The sequence below is a fragment of the Drosophila ficusphila genome, unplaced genomic scaffold, assembly GCF_018152265.1.
Source record: "Drosophila ficusphila isolate 14025-0441.05 unplaced genomic scaffold, ASM1815226v1 contig_791, whole genome shotgun sequence".
Taxonomy (NCBI): Eukaryota; Metazoa; Arthropoda; class Insecta; order Diptera; family Drosophilidae; genus Drosophila; species Drosophila ficusphila.
The window spans coordinates 28,944,304-28,960,692 of NW_025064737.1; the positions used below are offsets into that span (position 1 = coordinate 28,944,304).

The following is a 16,389-nucleotide window of genomic DNA, read 5'->3' on the forward strand; positions in this document are numbered from 1 at the left end:
TGGCTAGGTGCGTCGTAATCGAGGCACGTCGTAAATCAGGAGCGCTCCTTATCTGCCCCGAGAGCACAGGCCGAGTTAACCAGTCGTATCCGGAAAAGCGCTCTGGAGATGATCTCGTGCCCTCGCCACGATGCCAACTCATCCATCAATCGGAGCCGAACATTCTGATCCCTTCGTGGGGATCGAGAAAAAGTGCCCTCGATCGACTGGAGAAAGACTTTCCTTATCACTAGGAGTGGGAGCCGAGGCAGCCTTGACTGCCATTGCCCTGAATCTAGTAACTCTGATAATGAACCGAATAATCTGGTGCGCATCTACTGGTCTATTTATAACACAAGTTTTCTCGGGACCTTCAGTTGCCCTCTGGGTCGTTCAACCTGCAAGACGGTTGAGTAATTGAACGGAGGCGGTGGGTGGGATAAAGCTATCAGTATCAGCTAGTTTTCATTGATCTCAAAAATATATGATTCCTTGGCCCCAAAAGTAGTCTTTATCCCATAGTTCCCAGGAAGTAAAGTTCTAGTTAAGAAGCACACAACATCGTTTATTCTTAATCATCTTGCTCATATTTCAGCCTTAACAACTAAAATATGTAAAGTAAATCAGTGTTCGAGACCAGCGTGTTTTGCCTTTTCGGCAGGGTCTACCCGGAGGTGGGGCGCCTCCCCTCGCAGCGGCACCTCCTCCAGTTCCTGCTCAGCGGCGGGCAGTCTGAGGAACCTCCTCACGAAGGGCGAGTACAGCTTCGGGTTCTGCTTCTCGTTCTCGTCGGGGCGCCAAACGTAGCTCATCGGCACTGCCCACAGGAAGATCAAGGCGGTGCCCAGCACCTTGTACCAGTAGAACGAGATGTCGTAGAGGGAGAAGTCGCGGTCGCTGTGGAAGGCGGTGGTCACTGGGTCGCCGGAAGGTGGCTTCACTGTGACGGGGGTGAAGTCGGTCTTGTTGCTGGAAGAGAGTGAGTATATACGTACAATAAATACTATGCAAGATAAGGCGGGAGTGAAGTGCGTCAGAACTTACACCACTTCGGCAATCATGTGCAGACCGCGGGCCTCGCACTGATCCAGCGCGTTGGGTAGCACCTCGTATCTGACCAGGCCGGACTTCTGGTTCATCTGGCCGTTGGCGATGACCCACACCATGGCCACCACGCTGAAGACGATGCTGGTCACAGCCGTCCTGGCGTTGCAGCGGGGCACGAACATCCCCAGGAGGAACACCCCCACCACGGCACCCGTGTTGATGCCCGTGATGGTGACCACCGTTTGCAGGATGGAGTTGAAGTTCTGCACCATGAAGCCGCCCAGGATGCAGTAGCCGCCCATCACGACCACAATCAGCTTCATGGCCCAGTTGGCCCGGGCCTCCGTGTGCCGGATTCGCGGCTTGATGTAGTCGAAGTACACCACTCCGGCCAGCGAGTTCAGGGTCGCCGAAAGCGAGCTGAGGGCGGCGCTGAACACGCAGGAGATGAACACGCCCGGCATTCCGGCCAGGTGGCCCATGATGTCCTGCACGAAGAAGGGCATCATCTTGTCCGGCTTGCTGACCAGCTGGGGAAGGACACAAGGCAACGTCATTTCGATATTCCCCTCTCAATTCTCAATGCAACCAAGTGGTTAAAAGCAGAGGCACTTACTCCAGCCAACATTGGATCGCATCCGTAGTAGCGGGCGAACATGATGATGCCCGAAACAGTGTTGAAGAAACTGATGATCAGGAAGCCCAGACCGGCAATGATCAAGGATCTATATACGACAAAGTAATCGTATTAAAAGTATTACAATTTTAACAATGAAATAACTCGAAGGATATGTGTTTGAATGGGTTTTTGGTGGCAGCTTACTTTTTGGCGTGGGAGTAGGAGGGCAGAGAGACGATGCGCTGCACACAGCTCTGGTTCAACCCAATGTGACCGGTCCACATGAAGATGCCCCCCATGGAGGCGCTCCAGAAGGTCATGCGGATGCGGGGATCCAGCCGAAAGCTGGAATGGGGAAGTTTTTGTACTCGCACTCGCAACTGCATCCGAGAAACTCACTCAAAGTTGAGGCGTCCGCCTTCAGAGGCGTGCTCCACGACGGTGGAGACGCCTCCCGACCGGATGGTGCCCAAAACTCCCACGGCGACCACTGATAGGAGCATGATGCCCCCCTGAACCACGTCGGTCCAGACCACCGCCTTGATCCCGCCCAGCATCGTGTAGAAAATGCAGATGGAGGAGACCATCACGTTGATCAAGTGGATGTTTATGCCGGTGACTGCAGAGATTTCAGTTAAATAGGGGCAAGTCGATGCACTCGTAATGGGAAGCTTACCCTGAGCAAAGGCCAGGGACGGAATAAACATGTAGACGGGCAACATCAAGAACGAGTTCATCACAAAGGTAGCGGTCACCAACTGGCGGGTGCGCTTGTTGAACCTCATCTCCAGGTACTGGCAAACAAATTTAATGACAATTAACAAGGTATTTCCCGATCGGAGGGCTCCACTCACCTCATAGCAATTGGAGACGTTGTTTTCGTAAAAGACAGGCACTATTATGTAGATTAAAATGGGTATGACGACAATCATGGCCAGGACAACGAACATGTAGTTGAATCCGTAGGTATAGCTCTCCGCGGGAATGGACATGATGGCGATGCCAGACAGCTGGCTGAAAACAATCAAATGGGAATCAGTGATTGAGTTTGCTGAGCTGCGAGCTTTTTATGATTGGAGCCAAAAGAGATTCCCCCAGTTCCGTGTTTATGCACAATCGTTATGAGGGGATTTGGCTAATCCCCAGTAGTTCGTGGAACACAGCGCACTCCCAACACTTTCAGCAGTTGACGCAATCCCCGTTTAGGGCAGCCAATAAAGCGAGATAAACTGTGACGGAATCGGGAGGAATCCGGCTGGGACCGCCGGACACCGCCGCGCTCTCACCTGGCCACCAGCGAAATGGCGATGGGCAGGGTCTGCATCCTCTTCCCGCCGCGCAGGTACTCCTCCGTCGTGTTCTTGGACTTGGCGAAGAACCCGAAGTACACCCCGATTCCCGCCGAGGCGCCTAGCATGATCACGAAGACCACGTAGTCCGTGAGCCCGAATCTCAGATCCTGCGCCGCGTCGGAAACGGCGCTCCCCATGGTGGTTGTGGTGGACATGCTGCCTGGAGCCTGGTTTGTCTATGGCCTAGCTGATGCTGGTATGCTCTTAGTAAATGCTGCGTCCGATGGAGTCGGTTCACATTGCACGGATGCTGGAGGCAAACTTGCGGGCCCTGGCCTGGATTGTACTTAAATATAGTGCCCGCCCGGGGCGCCTCCTTATCTGAACTTGGCGTTTCCCCGTAAATCATCCGGGGATTAGCGCGCCACTTATCTGTCCGGCATGCCGTTCCAGCTGGCAGGCGAGGGGCAGCATACGAGTACGAGTGCTAGAGCTTGAGAAGAACTTGGACTGCGGAGTCGGATGGCATCACTCTGCACTGCTTGCGCCCAGTGTTTGCTGAAATAAATCTGGGAAATCACGTCGAAGCAGGCGCTTGGAATACCCTTTGAGAATAGAAGTGTTTTCCAGTCACTCAACAAATACGGGTTGCATGCTACCTTCACTAACTTTGAATCACCACTGTTTTCTCTTTGGTGTTAATCTTTTGCGCAGGCGTGAAAGCCCTTCTTTATAACGGTTAAAAAGTGGATATAAAGTTCCAGTACACTTAGGGGCAACGCCTTAGGATCATCAAATTGATCCGCATATACCAATTATTATTCTCTAGCTGTAATTTAAGTAAAATATATTCCTCCCCATTTCCCAAGCTATTCTGTTGCTGGAAAACCATAAGCCGAATTGGTACATCTATTTTTTTAAAATCAGGGTAGGGAAGTACTCCCTGAGTAATCACTGTAGTATTCACTGAGATGTAATTACAATTATCAACAGTTCGTTATGGTATGGGTTCCCCATTCATGGAATGAGTTTTTACTAAAATTAACATTTTATGAAGCCATTGTGAGGAGTTGGATAACTCCCCACAAATAATCACGGGCTGGATAAAAGGATAGCGTGGCCGCGGTGGACCTTGGACCCGGTCACGCGATCCAGCCAAAGGAGTAACGGCATCGCGGTGGACCTTGGACCCGGTCACGCGATCCAATCAAAGAAGCAACGGGATCGCGGTGGACCTTGGACCCGGTCACGCGATCGAATCGAAGAAGTAACGGGATCGCCGCTGGACCTTGGACCCGGATGAAAAGGAGACGCCGAGAACTAACGGGACCAGGGGGGCCCTATATAAGCGGGGCCCGCAGTTCAGCCGGGATCAGTCAAGGAAAAGCAAACCACGAGTACACACAAACGGCGAGAGTACAATCAAGGATACGAGCAAGGATAAAGCAAGGATACAAGCCAGGATATCAGCAAGGATATCCTCAAGGAGCCAAACAAGGACGAGAAGGACAAGAGGAGAAAGGATCAACGGCGCGGACGAAGGACGCAAGGATCCCAAGCAAGCAGTCTACAGGGAGCAAGATCGCTACGTCGAGACGTTCGGGACTTGAAGTTGCAAGTCTCCGAATTGAGACACAGGTAGCTGAGGTCCTGTGGGCAGCACACGAATCGATCTAGGCGCCTGTGACGACCCCTGGTTAGTGACATTGAGCCTGGCGTATTGCCCGGCGGGTCCTGACCAAGTCTACACATACGAGTCCTTAATCGATTAAACGTGTCCTCGGTGGGGCAGAGTCAAGAACCAGACGCATACTGTAGAGTCTACCAGACCGTGATCCGGCGTACGCTTGGTCCGTCTCGTGGCGAGAGTTGTGTTCTGGTGCGACGAGCCGCGAAGGACGCGCAGTTGAACGGCACGGGTGTTAAAGGCGTGCACGCCGAGAACCCTGCTGTGTCTGCCAGAGTCCTGGAGCAGCGAAACCCCGAGACCCAGGGATTGAACAGCCCCAGCACGGAGTAGTAGGGACTAGGGTGGAGCCCAGATAGTCCGACTCCATTGCGTGAGGTACCCGACATCGACGGCAGCGTTCGAGCGGGAGCACAGGAGAGGGATTCAACCCAGGAGGCGACATCGAGGGAAACGTAACCGAGAGCATCGAGAGCAGCATATCGAGGCGAGCAGCAGAGTATACTAACTTGTCAGTTTTGGGAAGTCAATAAACAAGTTTTAAAGTCGAGAAATCTACATTTGTCTTCTCATTCACGGGTGGGGCAATCACAACAAATAAATTTGGTGGGACGAACAAACAAACAATACTGAGCTAGCCGCACAATTAAGTAGCGAGCACAAAAGTAACAAAAACAGTTCGTTACATCTGGCGCCCAACGTGATTGTCCTATTAAGTGAACAGAAGCAACAGAGATGGGGAAGAGCTGGATATACCTGCTGAAGTCCGAGGATTTCACGAAAGTCGCGGCGAAACTAAACATCCAGCTGGAAGGCAGATCGGAGGACAAACGGAAAACATTAGCCGCATACTACGATGAAACCGAAAACGACCCGGAAATGTCCAAAATATGGTTAAGCCTAGAAGCTACGTATAGCCAGAAACCTGCACCATCTTTCAAGATAACGCACCAGGATCCAGAACAACTAATAGCTAGCCTGGACGTAGATAGCATGAAGGAGTCAGGCAGAAGCAGAAGCAGAAGCACCGGGCGAACAAGAGATGAACAAGGAAACCAAAGGCCAAGCCCGCCAGACTACGCAAAGATCGCGAAACAGGTCAGAGAATGGTCATTCAAGTTCGACGGAACGGAAAAGCCACTAGAATTCCTGGAACAAGTGGAGTGGTCCGCAAACACTTACGGCTTGAATTTGAACATGGTTCCGCGAGCTATGCCGGAGCTCCTACAGGGGAAGGCATTGAAATGGTTTATCTCTAACAACAAACACTGGAAAACATGGAGCGAGTTCAGCGAAAGTTTCCAGACATATTTCCTGCCGAGGGGTTTCTTTACCAAGTTGGCGGACCGAGTGAAGCAGAGAAAACAAGCCTTCGGAGAATCATTTAAAGAATACATGGTCGACATGCAAACTTTGATGAGGCCACTCGGATATTCTACAAAAGAAGCCCTCGAAGTGATAAAAGAAAACTGCACACCAGATCTTAGGATCTCCCTAAGAACGTACAAGATCGACGACCTGGAGACGCTGATGATCCTGGCGGACGAGTACGAGGAACTCGAAAAGGAGCGAGAGGCGTTCGTGCAGGAAAACAAATTCTGCAAAAGCAAAGGACCATCCCAAGCGCCAGTCACCTGCAGAAGGTGTGAGGAAGCGGAGGCTCCGGTGACGTCTACAAGAGGCCAATGGACACCACAGATCGCAAGTCCGCGAACCCAGCCGCCAAACCCGCAGTGGAGACCACCGAACACAAGCCAGAGACCACAGGGACAACGAAACGGCGGAGCCCAATCGATTGTTTCCTACCCACATGAAGCCTGCAGACGGTGTGGCGGACATGGACACTGGGCGCGGGGGTGCCGACAGCAGCGTTTGCTATTCTGCTGGATCTGCGGTAAGGTGGGCGTTAGAAGCATAGAATGCTGTCAGAGCATGGGAAACGGCCAGCGATCCCCGCCGCAGAGAGGCGAGCAGGGGTCGCAGTCCTCCGCCTCTCCAAACTAACTGGCAAACTGATCGAAGAGGAGCAGCAGCTATCAGCATTAGTGGCCATCGGACAGAAAAATTACAAGGCTACTATCGATACAGGAGCCACAGCAAGCTTCATAAGCGAAGCGTTGGCAAGGACACTGGCTGAAGTGGGGAAAATAGAAGACACAAGACGGCAAGTTAGGTTGGCAGACGGAAGATGCAGCGAGATATCATCACAACTCAAGGTCATGGTCAGATTCGGAAACAAAAGACTAGACATGAGCTTGTTGGTACTCCCAGGAGTGGTAGACGCTTTGGTCCTTGGATGGAATTTTATAACTGGCATAGGAGCTGAGGTCAGATGTGCTGGCCATGAACTACGAATTCCGGCGAGAAAACGGCACAACGGGTGGCTTGAAGAAAGATTGTCAGTGGCGGTAGTTACGAGCGAAATCGAGGAGGAGGACGTCGAGAGATTTCTAAAACCAGAGCTGAAAGTTTTTCAAGGAATGTCGGGAACCTCTAACATAGCAGAACACAGTATAACCATGAAGGACGACAAACCAATCAAGCAAAGGTACTACCCAAAGAATCCGAAGATCCAAGGCGAAATAAACGAGAAGGTGGATGAACTGCTAAAAATGGGATGCATAGAACACTCGAGAAGCCCATACAGCTCGCCCATAGTCATGGTCAGGAAGAAGACTGGAAAATGGAGATTATGTGTCGACTTCCGCCAAATAAACGCGAAGTCCATCAAAGACGCATACCCAATGCCGCGCATAAACTACATTTTAGACCAACTCCGGGAGGCCAAGTTCATCAGCAGTCTAGATCTGAAGGACGGCTATTGGCAGATCCCGTTGGAAGAGTCGAGTAGAAAATTCACGGCGTTCACGGTACCCGGCAAAGGACTCTTCCAGTGGAAAGTGATGCCTTTCGGATTACACTCAGCATCGGCAACCTTTCAAAGGGCGTTGGATCAGGTGATCGGGCCAGAAATGTCACCTCACGCATTCGCATACCAGGACGACATCATCGTGATCGGCAGGACGTTGGATGAGCACAAGAAAAATCTACGAGAAGTGTTCAAACGACTGAGGGAAGCAAACCTAAGAATAAATCCGGAGAAATGCCAGTTCTTCAGGCAAGAGTTGCTGTACCTAGGACACCGAGTAACAAGCCAAGGGATAGGGACAGACCCCGAAAAAGTAGCTGCCATAGCCGAGCTAAAACCGCCAGCAACAACCAAAGAATTAAGGCAGTATTTGGGAGTGGCTTCGTGGTACCGTCGATTCGTGCCGGATTTCGCGAGAATAGTGAATCCACTAAACAACCTGCTCCGAAAAGGCACAAAATGGATGTGGACACAGGAACATCAAGAAGCATTCGAAGAAGTAAAGAGGAGATTGGTGGCGGATCCGGTGTTGGCATGCCCAGATTTTGGGAAGCCATTCACTCTACAGACAGACGCGAGTGACTACGGAATAGGGGCGATCCTGACACAAGAGACAGACGACGGCGAGAAGGTTATATCCTATTCAAGCAGAACCCTGAACGGAGCAGAGAAGAACTACTCCACCACGGAAAAGGAGTGTTTAGCCATCGTCTGGGCCATACGAAAGCTGAAGCCATACCTTGAGGGTTACCACTTTAAGGTGGTGACCGATCACATGGCATTGAAGTGGCTAAACAGCATAGAGAGCCCCTCCGGAAGGATAGCAAGGTGGGCCCTAGAATTGCAGCAATACGACTTTGAGGTCAGCTATCGGAAAGGCCAGCTGAACGTGGTAGCCGATGCTCTATCCCGACAACCATTACAAGAAACGGTGAGAATAGCTAAGGCGGGAGCGGCGGACAGTGGAGACTGGACGGAGGACATGCGCAAAAAGCTGAAAACCCATCCACAAAAATTCCCAGACTACGTGGTGGAAGGCGAATCCCTGTACAGACACATACCACATCGAGCTGGCAACGAGGATGTAGTAGCCTGGAAGCTGTGTGTGCCGCTCAACAAACGAGAGTCAGTGCTACGGGAAAACCATGATGCACCAGCAGCCGGACATACGGGCACTCGGAGAACAATAGCACGCCTAGCAGCCCGATACTACTGGCCAGGCATGCATAGAGACGCCAGGAATCACGTGCGAAAATGTGAAACATGCCTAAAATATAAGCCAAATCAACTACAGGCTGCAGGGAAAATGCTAACACAGGTCCCGGAGGAACCTTGGGCTACAGTGTGTGCTGACTTTGTGGGACCGCTACCAAGATCAAAGCACGGAAATCAAATGGTGCTGGTGCTGATCGACAGGTTCTCCAAGTGGACGGAACTCGTACCGCTGCGCAGCGCGACAGCAGATTCGTTAAAAAAGGCATTTAGAGAAAGAATAATAGCCAGGTACGGAGTGCCAAAGGTGCTGATAACGGACAACGGAGTGCAGTTCACAAGTAAGGCTTTCAAAAAGTTCTTAGAAGAAATGGGTGTTAGGCAACAATTCACAGCACCCTATACGCCGCAAGAGAACCCCACAGAACGGGCGAATAGAACGGTGAAAACTATGATAGCACAGTTCACGGGGCAGGACCAAAGATGCTGGGACGAAAAATGGCCGGAAATTATGCTAGCAGTCAACTCGAGCGTGTCAGACTCGACGGGCTACTCCCCAGCATTTCTCACGCAAGGGCGGGAGCCACGTCTACCAGACAGCCTGTACGACAGAGAAACCATAGGGACAGGAAAGGCAGCAGAAACGCCAGAAGAGAATGCAAAGAAGCTGCGGGAGTTGTTCGAAGTCGTGCGGCGGAATTTGGAGAAGGCTGCCCAGGACCAGAGTAGGCACTACAACCTGAGGCGGAGAGAATGGAAGCCCAAGGTGGGAGACATAGTGTGGGCCCGAGAACATCATTTATCTAAGGCTGTCGAAGGCTTCGCTGCAAAGCTGGCACCGAGATACGACGGGCCGTATCAGGTCATGGACTTCACATCGCCAGTGATCTGCAAAATACGCCACCAGAAAACACAAAAGGAGCGAACAATGCACATAAGCGGGCTTAAACAACAACAACAGGAAGAAGACGCCGGACCGGACAAGAAGGCGGCGCGTTCCAGTCAAAACTAAGAAATACAAAAAAAAAAAAAAATACGCAGAAAGGAAGCGGAGTGGGAGGAAGGTAGTCTTAGCGTCGGACGAATGCCAAAGTCAACCGCATACACGGTTTCAGCGTCGGGCATAAGTCAGAGTCTGTAAGGCTACGCCATCAGGATCATCTTAGCGTCGGACGAATGCCAAAGTCAACCGCATACACGGTTTCAGCGTCGGGCATAAGTCAGAGTCTGTAAGGCTACGCCATCAGGATCATCTTAGCGTCGGACAAATGCCAAAGTCAACCGCAAACACGGGTTTAGCGTCGGGCAGATGCCAAAGTCTGTAAGATTCAGCCCAGGCCGATTGGAGATTAAGGATCACATGATACACAGGAGTTATATGCCGACAGAGGAAACACCTAGCCAGGAGCAGCCGACAGACTTATCATCAGGCTAGCGCCGGATTCGGCTGATCGGAAATCCATATTTGTTTTTTCCCGAAGTGAGGGGAGAGACGGTACAGCACAGGAAATAGAGGCTGTACCGTACGAGACAAACGATACAGCCGAGCGCACTGTGAACAAAAAAAAACATAAAAGGAAAGGAACTAATTGGATTTAAGGAAAAAAAAAAGGGCGTATTGGAATTCGAAAAAAAAAGGAAAAGGGAAAATTTTTAAAATTGCCCATGAGTTCAACGATCTGAAATAAAAAAAAGGGAAAATCAGTATGTGAAAGGAAAATGTTGGCCAACTTACGAATAAACAAACCAGCCACCGACCGAATTCCGAAGGAGGGCACCGAAGTCGTCAAGGAGGGCATTGACCCGTGGGCAAGGAGGGCATTGACCCGTTGTCAAGGGCAAGAAAGGGCATGGCTGCGAGCTGGATCCAGAGGAAGTGGAGTCGAAGGAAAATAACGTGAAAAACAACAACTGGCCGAATTTGCATATTCATTGCATATTGGGGATGGGGGCGCCTAGATAAGGCGCGATCGGTTTGCACTAGAAGGGCAATCGATGGGAGCACAATTGGAAATATCGGTATGCGTTGGGCAACACTGCACTAATCCACCCCGATCAGGTGGCAACCCTGCACTTGATTTGTGCAGGTGGAAACAGATCAATCAGCTGACAGTGTGACCAGAGGATAGTCGGGAAGGCGCGAAAATTCAAATCTGCGGAGGATATTCGGGAAGGCGCGAAAATTCGAATCTGCAGAGGATAGTCGGGAAGGCGCGAAAATTCAAATCTGCGGGAGAAACGAAAACGTCTACGAGGGAAACGAAAACGTCTACGAGGGAAACGGAAACGTCTACGAGGGAAACGAAAACGTCTACGTCTACGAGGGAAATGTCTACGAGGGAAACGTCTACGGGGAGAAACGTCTGCGAGGGGAACGTCTACCAGGGGAACGTCTACTAGGGAAACGTCTACGAGGGAAATGTCTACGTCTACGAGGGGAAACGTCTACGAGGGAAACGTTTACGTCTACGAGGGGAACGTCTACGAGGGGAGAGTCTACGAGGAAAACGTCTACGAGGGTAACATCTACGAGGGGAACGTCTATGGGGAAACGTATACGCCGACGAGGGAAGAGTCTGTGGGGAAAACGTCTACGAGGGATGCATCGGCGACGAAGGAGTCAGGAGGAGACAGCCGGAGCGGAGATACGAGCTTCGTTTTCCTTTCCGAAGTAAGGGGGAATGTGAGGAGTTGGATAACTCCCCACAAATAATCACGGGCTGGATAAAAGGATAGCGTGGCCGCGGTGGACCTTGGACCCGGTCACGCGATCCAGCCAAAGGAGTAACGGCATCGCGGTGGACCTTGGACCCGGTCACGCGATCCAATCAAAGAAGCAACGGGATCGCGGTGGACCTTGGACCCGGTCACGCGATCGAATCGAAGAAGTAACGGGATCGCCGCTGGACCTTGGACCCGGATGAAAAGGAGACGCCGAGAACTAACGGGACCAGGGGGGCCCTATATAAGCGGGGCCCGCAGTTCAGCCGGGATCAGTCAAGGAAAAGCAAACCACGAGTACACACAAACGGCGAGAGTACAATCAAGGATACGAGCAAGGATAAAGCAAGGATACAAGCCAGGATATCAGCAAGGATATCCTCAAGGAGCCAAACAAGGACGAGAAGGACAAGAGGAGAAAGGATCAACGGCGCGGACGAAGGACGCAAGGATCCCAAGCAAGCAGTCTACAGGGAGCAAGATCGCTACGTCGAGACGTTCGGGACTTGAAGTTGCAAGTCTCCGAATTGAGACACAGGTAGCTGAGGTCCTGTGGGCAGCACACGAATCGATCTAGGCGCCTGTGACGACCCCTGGTTAGTGACATTGAGCCTGGCGTATTGCCCGGCGGGTCCTGACCAAGTCTACACATACGAGTCCTTAATCGATTAAACGTGTCCTCGGTGGGGCAGAGTCAAGAACCAGACGCATACTGTAGAGTCTACCAGACCGTGATCCGGCGTACGCTTGGTCCGTCTCGTGGCGAGAGTTGTGTTCTGGTGCGACGAGCCGCGAAGGACGCGCAGTTGAACGGCACGGGTGTTAAAGGCGTGCACGCCGAGAACCCTGCTGTGTCTGCCAGAGTCCTGGAGCAGCGAAACCCCGAGACCCAGGGATTGAACAGCCCCAGCACGGAGTAGTAGGGACTAGGGTGGAGCCCAGATAGTCCGACTCCATTGCGTGAGGTACCCGACATCGACGGCAGCGTTCGAGCGGGAGCACAGGAGAGGGATTCAACCCAGGAGGCGACATCGAGGGAAACGTAACCGAGAGCATCGAGAGCAGCATATCGAGGCGAGCAGCAGAGTATACTAACTTGTCAGTTTTGGGAAGTCAATAAACAAGTTTTAAAGTCGAGAAATCTACATTTGTCTTCTCATTCACGGGTGGGGCAATCACAACAAATAAATTTGGTGGGACGAACAAACAAACAATACTGAGCTAGCCGCACAATTAAGTAGCGAGCACAAAAGTAACAAAAACAGTTCGTTACACCATGAACAGAGGATCTCGCTAAGCTAAAGACTTACTCTTTATATCCAAGAGCTGTTTTCGTCTTAAAATAATTTATTTGCGGCAAGTGCCTCAGGTTTCTGTTTCGCTTTGAACTTTTGTTTCTACCGATGAAGGACTTTTGGACAGTTGTGGTAAATTTACCCGAAGAACCAAAAGCATCCATCACATGGTGCTTCATTGGAAGAGGTCTGTTTACTCTTCTCACGTCTGTTGAAACTTTCCATTTTCAGTGTTTGCCCCTGCATAATTTTGTTTTTTGACAAGGGTAAATACTTTTGCCAGGTTGCAGGGGGCGGAGCGGAAGTTATACGACCCTTTGCCGGAGTGTGTAGAGCTTAACACCGTTGGCCCACCGATTACGGTCCAAATATTTGCCAATGCCAGTGATAAGAATTACGATTCTCCCTGAAGCTTTCGCCGGCTGATTAGGCTGGTCCCTCGCATAGGGGTTCCTCGAGACCAAACGTTGGGCTTTTAGTTTACTGGGTGTCCATATGTTTGTATGTACAGGCAAAAAAGGTTGTAGAAAACAGTTTTCATAATGATAAGATCGTTCATTCAGTCAATCTATTTGGAGTTCGCTGGTTAAAACCGCCTATCATTTACAGTGAAGCTTTCGTAGAGCAAACGCTTCCGAATTCAATAGCACTGGGATGATTCTAAAGATTCTTTCTTTTTCAATTTAATTTGAAATAACTAACAAAAATTAAGCTAGCGTTGAGAATATTCAAGATAAGCAGTCAGCCTTTTTGTTCTAACTCGATAAATGTTTCTATAAGTTAGAGAGGTTCGACTGCCACTCGTATCTCCAAATACCTTGATGCTTATGAAGTATATCTAATTGTAGGGTTCACATCCACATCGTCATCAGACCTTTTCGACCTTCTCTAGCTTCAGCTGGTGGGGCTCCTCCATGGGGGTCAGTTTGTAGTCGACGAACGGCTGCACCACCGGAGACAGGAGCTTCGGGTCCAGATTGTAGCCGGCTCTGGGCTTGACGGTACAGCTCACGGAAATACCCACCAGCCAGGTGATGAGGAACCCCGCCACCGTGTACAAGTTGAAGGAGAGATCCAGGATGCTGAATCCCCCGTCTTTCACCGGGGCTTCCGTCGTTGAGCTGAGGAGCAGGGAGGACACTGTGCTGGACTCCGTGGTCGTCCCGTTCAGCGGAGGAGCTGGACAGCCGGCGGTGGTGGTGGGCAGGGGATCGTAGTGGTTGCGTCCCCAGCTCAGAACCACAATGGTCGCCATGCAAGCGATGCTGACGAAGACTCCAGCCAACGCACCCTGTATGGAAAACGGATTTCAAATGGGGAGCCTTTCGAAGTTCAATGGACTTACCCTGCCGTGGGACTTGGGCACCAGCATCCCCAGCAAGAAAACACCACACGTGGACCCATAGCTAACGCCTGTGATCGAGTAAACCACCTGCAGGATCGAGTTGAAGTTCTCCACCAGGATTCCGCCGAAGATGCAGTAGATTCCCGTGAAGAACACAAATAGCTTCATGATCACGTTCGCCCGGTGCTCCGTGTGCCGGATGTGGGGCTTGATGTAGTCGAAGTAGACCACTCCGCCCAGCGAGTTGATGCTGGCGGAGAGTGTGCTGAGGGCGGCGCTGAACACGCAGGAGATGAACACGCCCGGCATGCCCCACAGGTGGCCCACGGTGTCCTGCACGAAGTAGGGAACCATCTTGTCCACCTTGGAGACGTGGCCCGCCTTGATGGGGTCGCAGTCGTGGAACAGGGCGTAGATCACCACGCCCGTGAAGCAGTTGAAGAACATGATCAGGATGAAGCCGAGGCCGAAGAAGACCAGACATCTGCAATGGTACCCAATGGCATAAACAGTGGTTGGACATCGGAGGCACAGTCCTACCTTCTCGCGTGGCCCAGCGAGGGCAGGGGACACGATTCGCTGCACGCAGCTCTGGTTTAGGCCCACGTATCCCGCCCAAATGATCGTCGCCGAGGTGAAGATGTTCCAGATGGTCGACCGAGTGGTCAGGTCGAAGTTGTAGCTGAAATGGCAGTGGAACGGGGTTAGCGTTAGCCTGGCTGCGAGGCCCGCGGAAAAACCCACTTGATGTCCAGGCGACCGCCCTCGCCTGCAATGCGGAACACTTCGGAGAAGCCGCCCACTCGATGGGCGCCCATGGTGCCCACCAGCACCACCGAAACGACCATAATGGCTGCCTGGATAACGTCGGTCCAGACTACAGCCTTGATTCCGCCCTGGAAGGTGCGAAGAAAGGAGGTAGAATATTGACTCACCTCCCCCGAAATGGGTACTACTCACAAACATGGTGTAAAAGATGCAGATGCTGCAGACGACGGTGTTGATGAAGTGCACATTGTATCCGGTCACTGGAAGCGGAAGAAGCTTACTAGCAGGGGAGGAACCACCCAAGACCAACCGGGACACTCACCCTGTGCGAAGGCCAGGGAAGGCAGGAAGATGAAGATGGGCAGCATGAAGAACATCGTCGTGATGAAGATGAAGGTCTGCACCACTCGCACCTCGCGGCAAAAGCGCAGCTCCAGGTACTGCGGATATAGCACATGAAATACAGGGCTCACTAGTCCGGTAATAGTTCACCCACTTCGTAGCAGTTTGTGATGTTGTTGTTGTAGAAGACCGGGATGACCACGTAGTTGAGCAGCGGCACCACCACCACCATGCAGACCACGTTGAAGAACCAGTTCACCCCGTAGGCGTACAGCTCCGCCGGAATGGTCATGATGGAAATGGCCGACAGTTGGCTGGCCACCAGGGAGATGGCTATGGGAATCGTCTTCATCCGCTTGCCGCCCATCAGGTACTCCTCCGTGGTGTCCTCCCCCTTGGCGAAGAACCCGAAGTAAACTCCGATCGAGGCGGAGATGCTCAGCATCAGTGCGAAAACGGCGTAATCCGTGGAGTTGAAGGTGAACTGCGAGTCGGGGGTCGCGTTGGCCGCGGTGGCCGCGGTTGCCAGAACGGAGGCATTCGAAAGGACGTGTTGCGACATGTTGCAAGGATCCGGCCGGGGATCTGCGGCTCACGAGTCACTGAAGCTCTTGTTCTATTCACCTTCCGGCTCCGACGGCGGAGATTCCCGATTAGGCGCATCACGGAGCCCGCCTGCTCCTTATATATGGTTCTTTATCTCCACATTCGCCTGCTCTAAAAATAATCCATCGACGGCGCTCTCGCGTACGGAGCTTATCTAGTGATGCTATCGTCTCCTAGGATCGCAAGTCCCCTTCGCAAACTCCCGTCGCCTTGCTGCAGTGACTGTGGGAGTCCGATAAGAACTCTTACCCAGCGGAGATTATGCCATCTGTGACGGATCCGGCAGCATGTCATTAATTGTTTTTCCAGTCATTAGACTGGCGGGGCATGTACTATGATACCACTATTACAACCCTGCTTAGAACCCGCCAGTCATCCGGGATTCGGCAGTCGTCGGAGGAGCATTTCACGTGAGGTGAACTCTCTCGGAGATCGTGCTCCGGATTCGCTCCTCCGGAAAGATCAAGGCAAGAATTTTATAGGCTTGTAGTGACGTTCCAAAACCAACGGAGATATCTGTAACTGTTTTTCAGAGGCAGGAGATAGTGTTTGATAGATGCTGAATTTGATTCTTATCAAGTGTTTTATTGGGAGCAGTGAGCCCAGC

At 51.7% G+C, this 16,389-nt stretch overlaps 2 protein-coding genes across 2 annotated transcripts; both read right to left on the bottom strand.

Annotated features, from left to right (window-relative positions):
* Nucleotides 1-523: 523 nt before the first annotated feature.
* On the bottom strand, nt 524-4,059 carry LOC108100780 (sodium-coupled monocarboxylate transporter 1). The gene is made up of 8 exons (XM_017204820.2): nt 2,932-4,059; nt 2,500-2,659; nt 2,322-2,439; nt 2,045-2,264; nt 1,850-1,990; nt 1,643-1,751; nt 1,024-1,556; nt 524-948 (listed from the first exon to the last, which is right to left on the bottom strand). The coding sequence occupies exons 1-8, from the start codon at nt 3,150-3,152 to the stop codon at nt 603-605; spliced, it is 1,848 nt and encodes a 615-aa protein (XP_017060309.1). The 5' UTR covers nt 3,153-4,059; the 3' UTR covers nt 524-602.
* A 9,196-nt stretch (nt 4,060-13,255) lies between these two features.
* On the bottom strand, nt 13,256-15,813 carry LOC108098687 (sodium-coupled monocarboxylate transporter 2). Its single transcript, XM_017201796.1, is given in 8 exon segments — nt 13,256-14,012; nt 14,067-14,550; nt 14,607-14,632; nt 14,634-14,748; nt 14,811-14,962; nt 15,027-15,094; nt 15,157-15,274; nt 15,331-15,813. Coding segments are annotated over 8 exon segments (1,794 nt in total). The 5' UTR covers nt 15,739-15,813; the 3' UTR covers nt 13,256-13,589.
* Nucleotides 15,814-16,389: the final 576 nt, after the last annotated feature.

What these genes read in the sequence shown, in the direction of transcription:
- LOC108100780 (XM_017204820.2), bottom strand. Translation starts at nt 3,152, where the DNA reads ATGTCCACCACAACCACCATGGGGAGCGCCGTTTCCGACGCGGCGCAG. An exon ending in ACGTCTCCAATTGCTATGAG is followed by an intron (nt 2,440 to 2,499) that starts GTGAGTGGAGCC and finishes TTTGTTTGCCAG; the next exon opens with TACCTGGAGATGAGGTTCAA. An exon ending in GTCCCTGGCCTTTGCTCAGG is followed by an intron (nt 2,265 to 2,321) that starts GTAAGCTTCCCA and finishes AAATCTCTGCAG; the next exon opens with TCACCGGCATAAACATCCAC.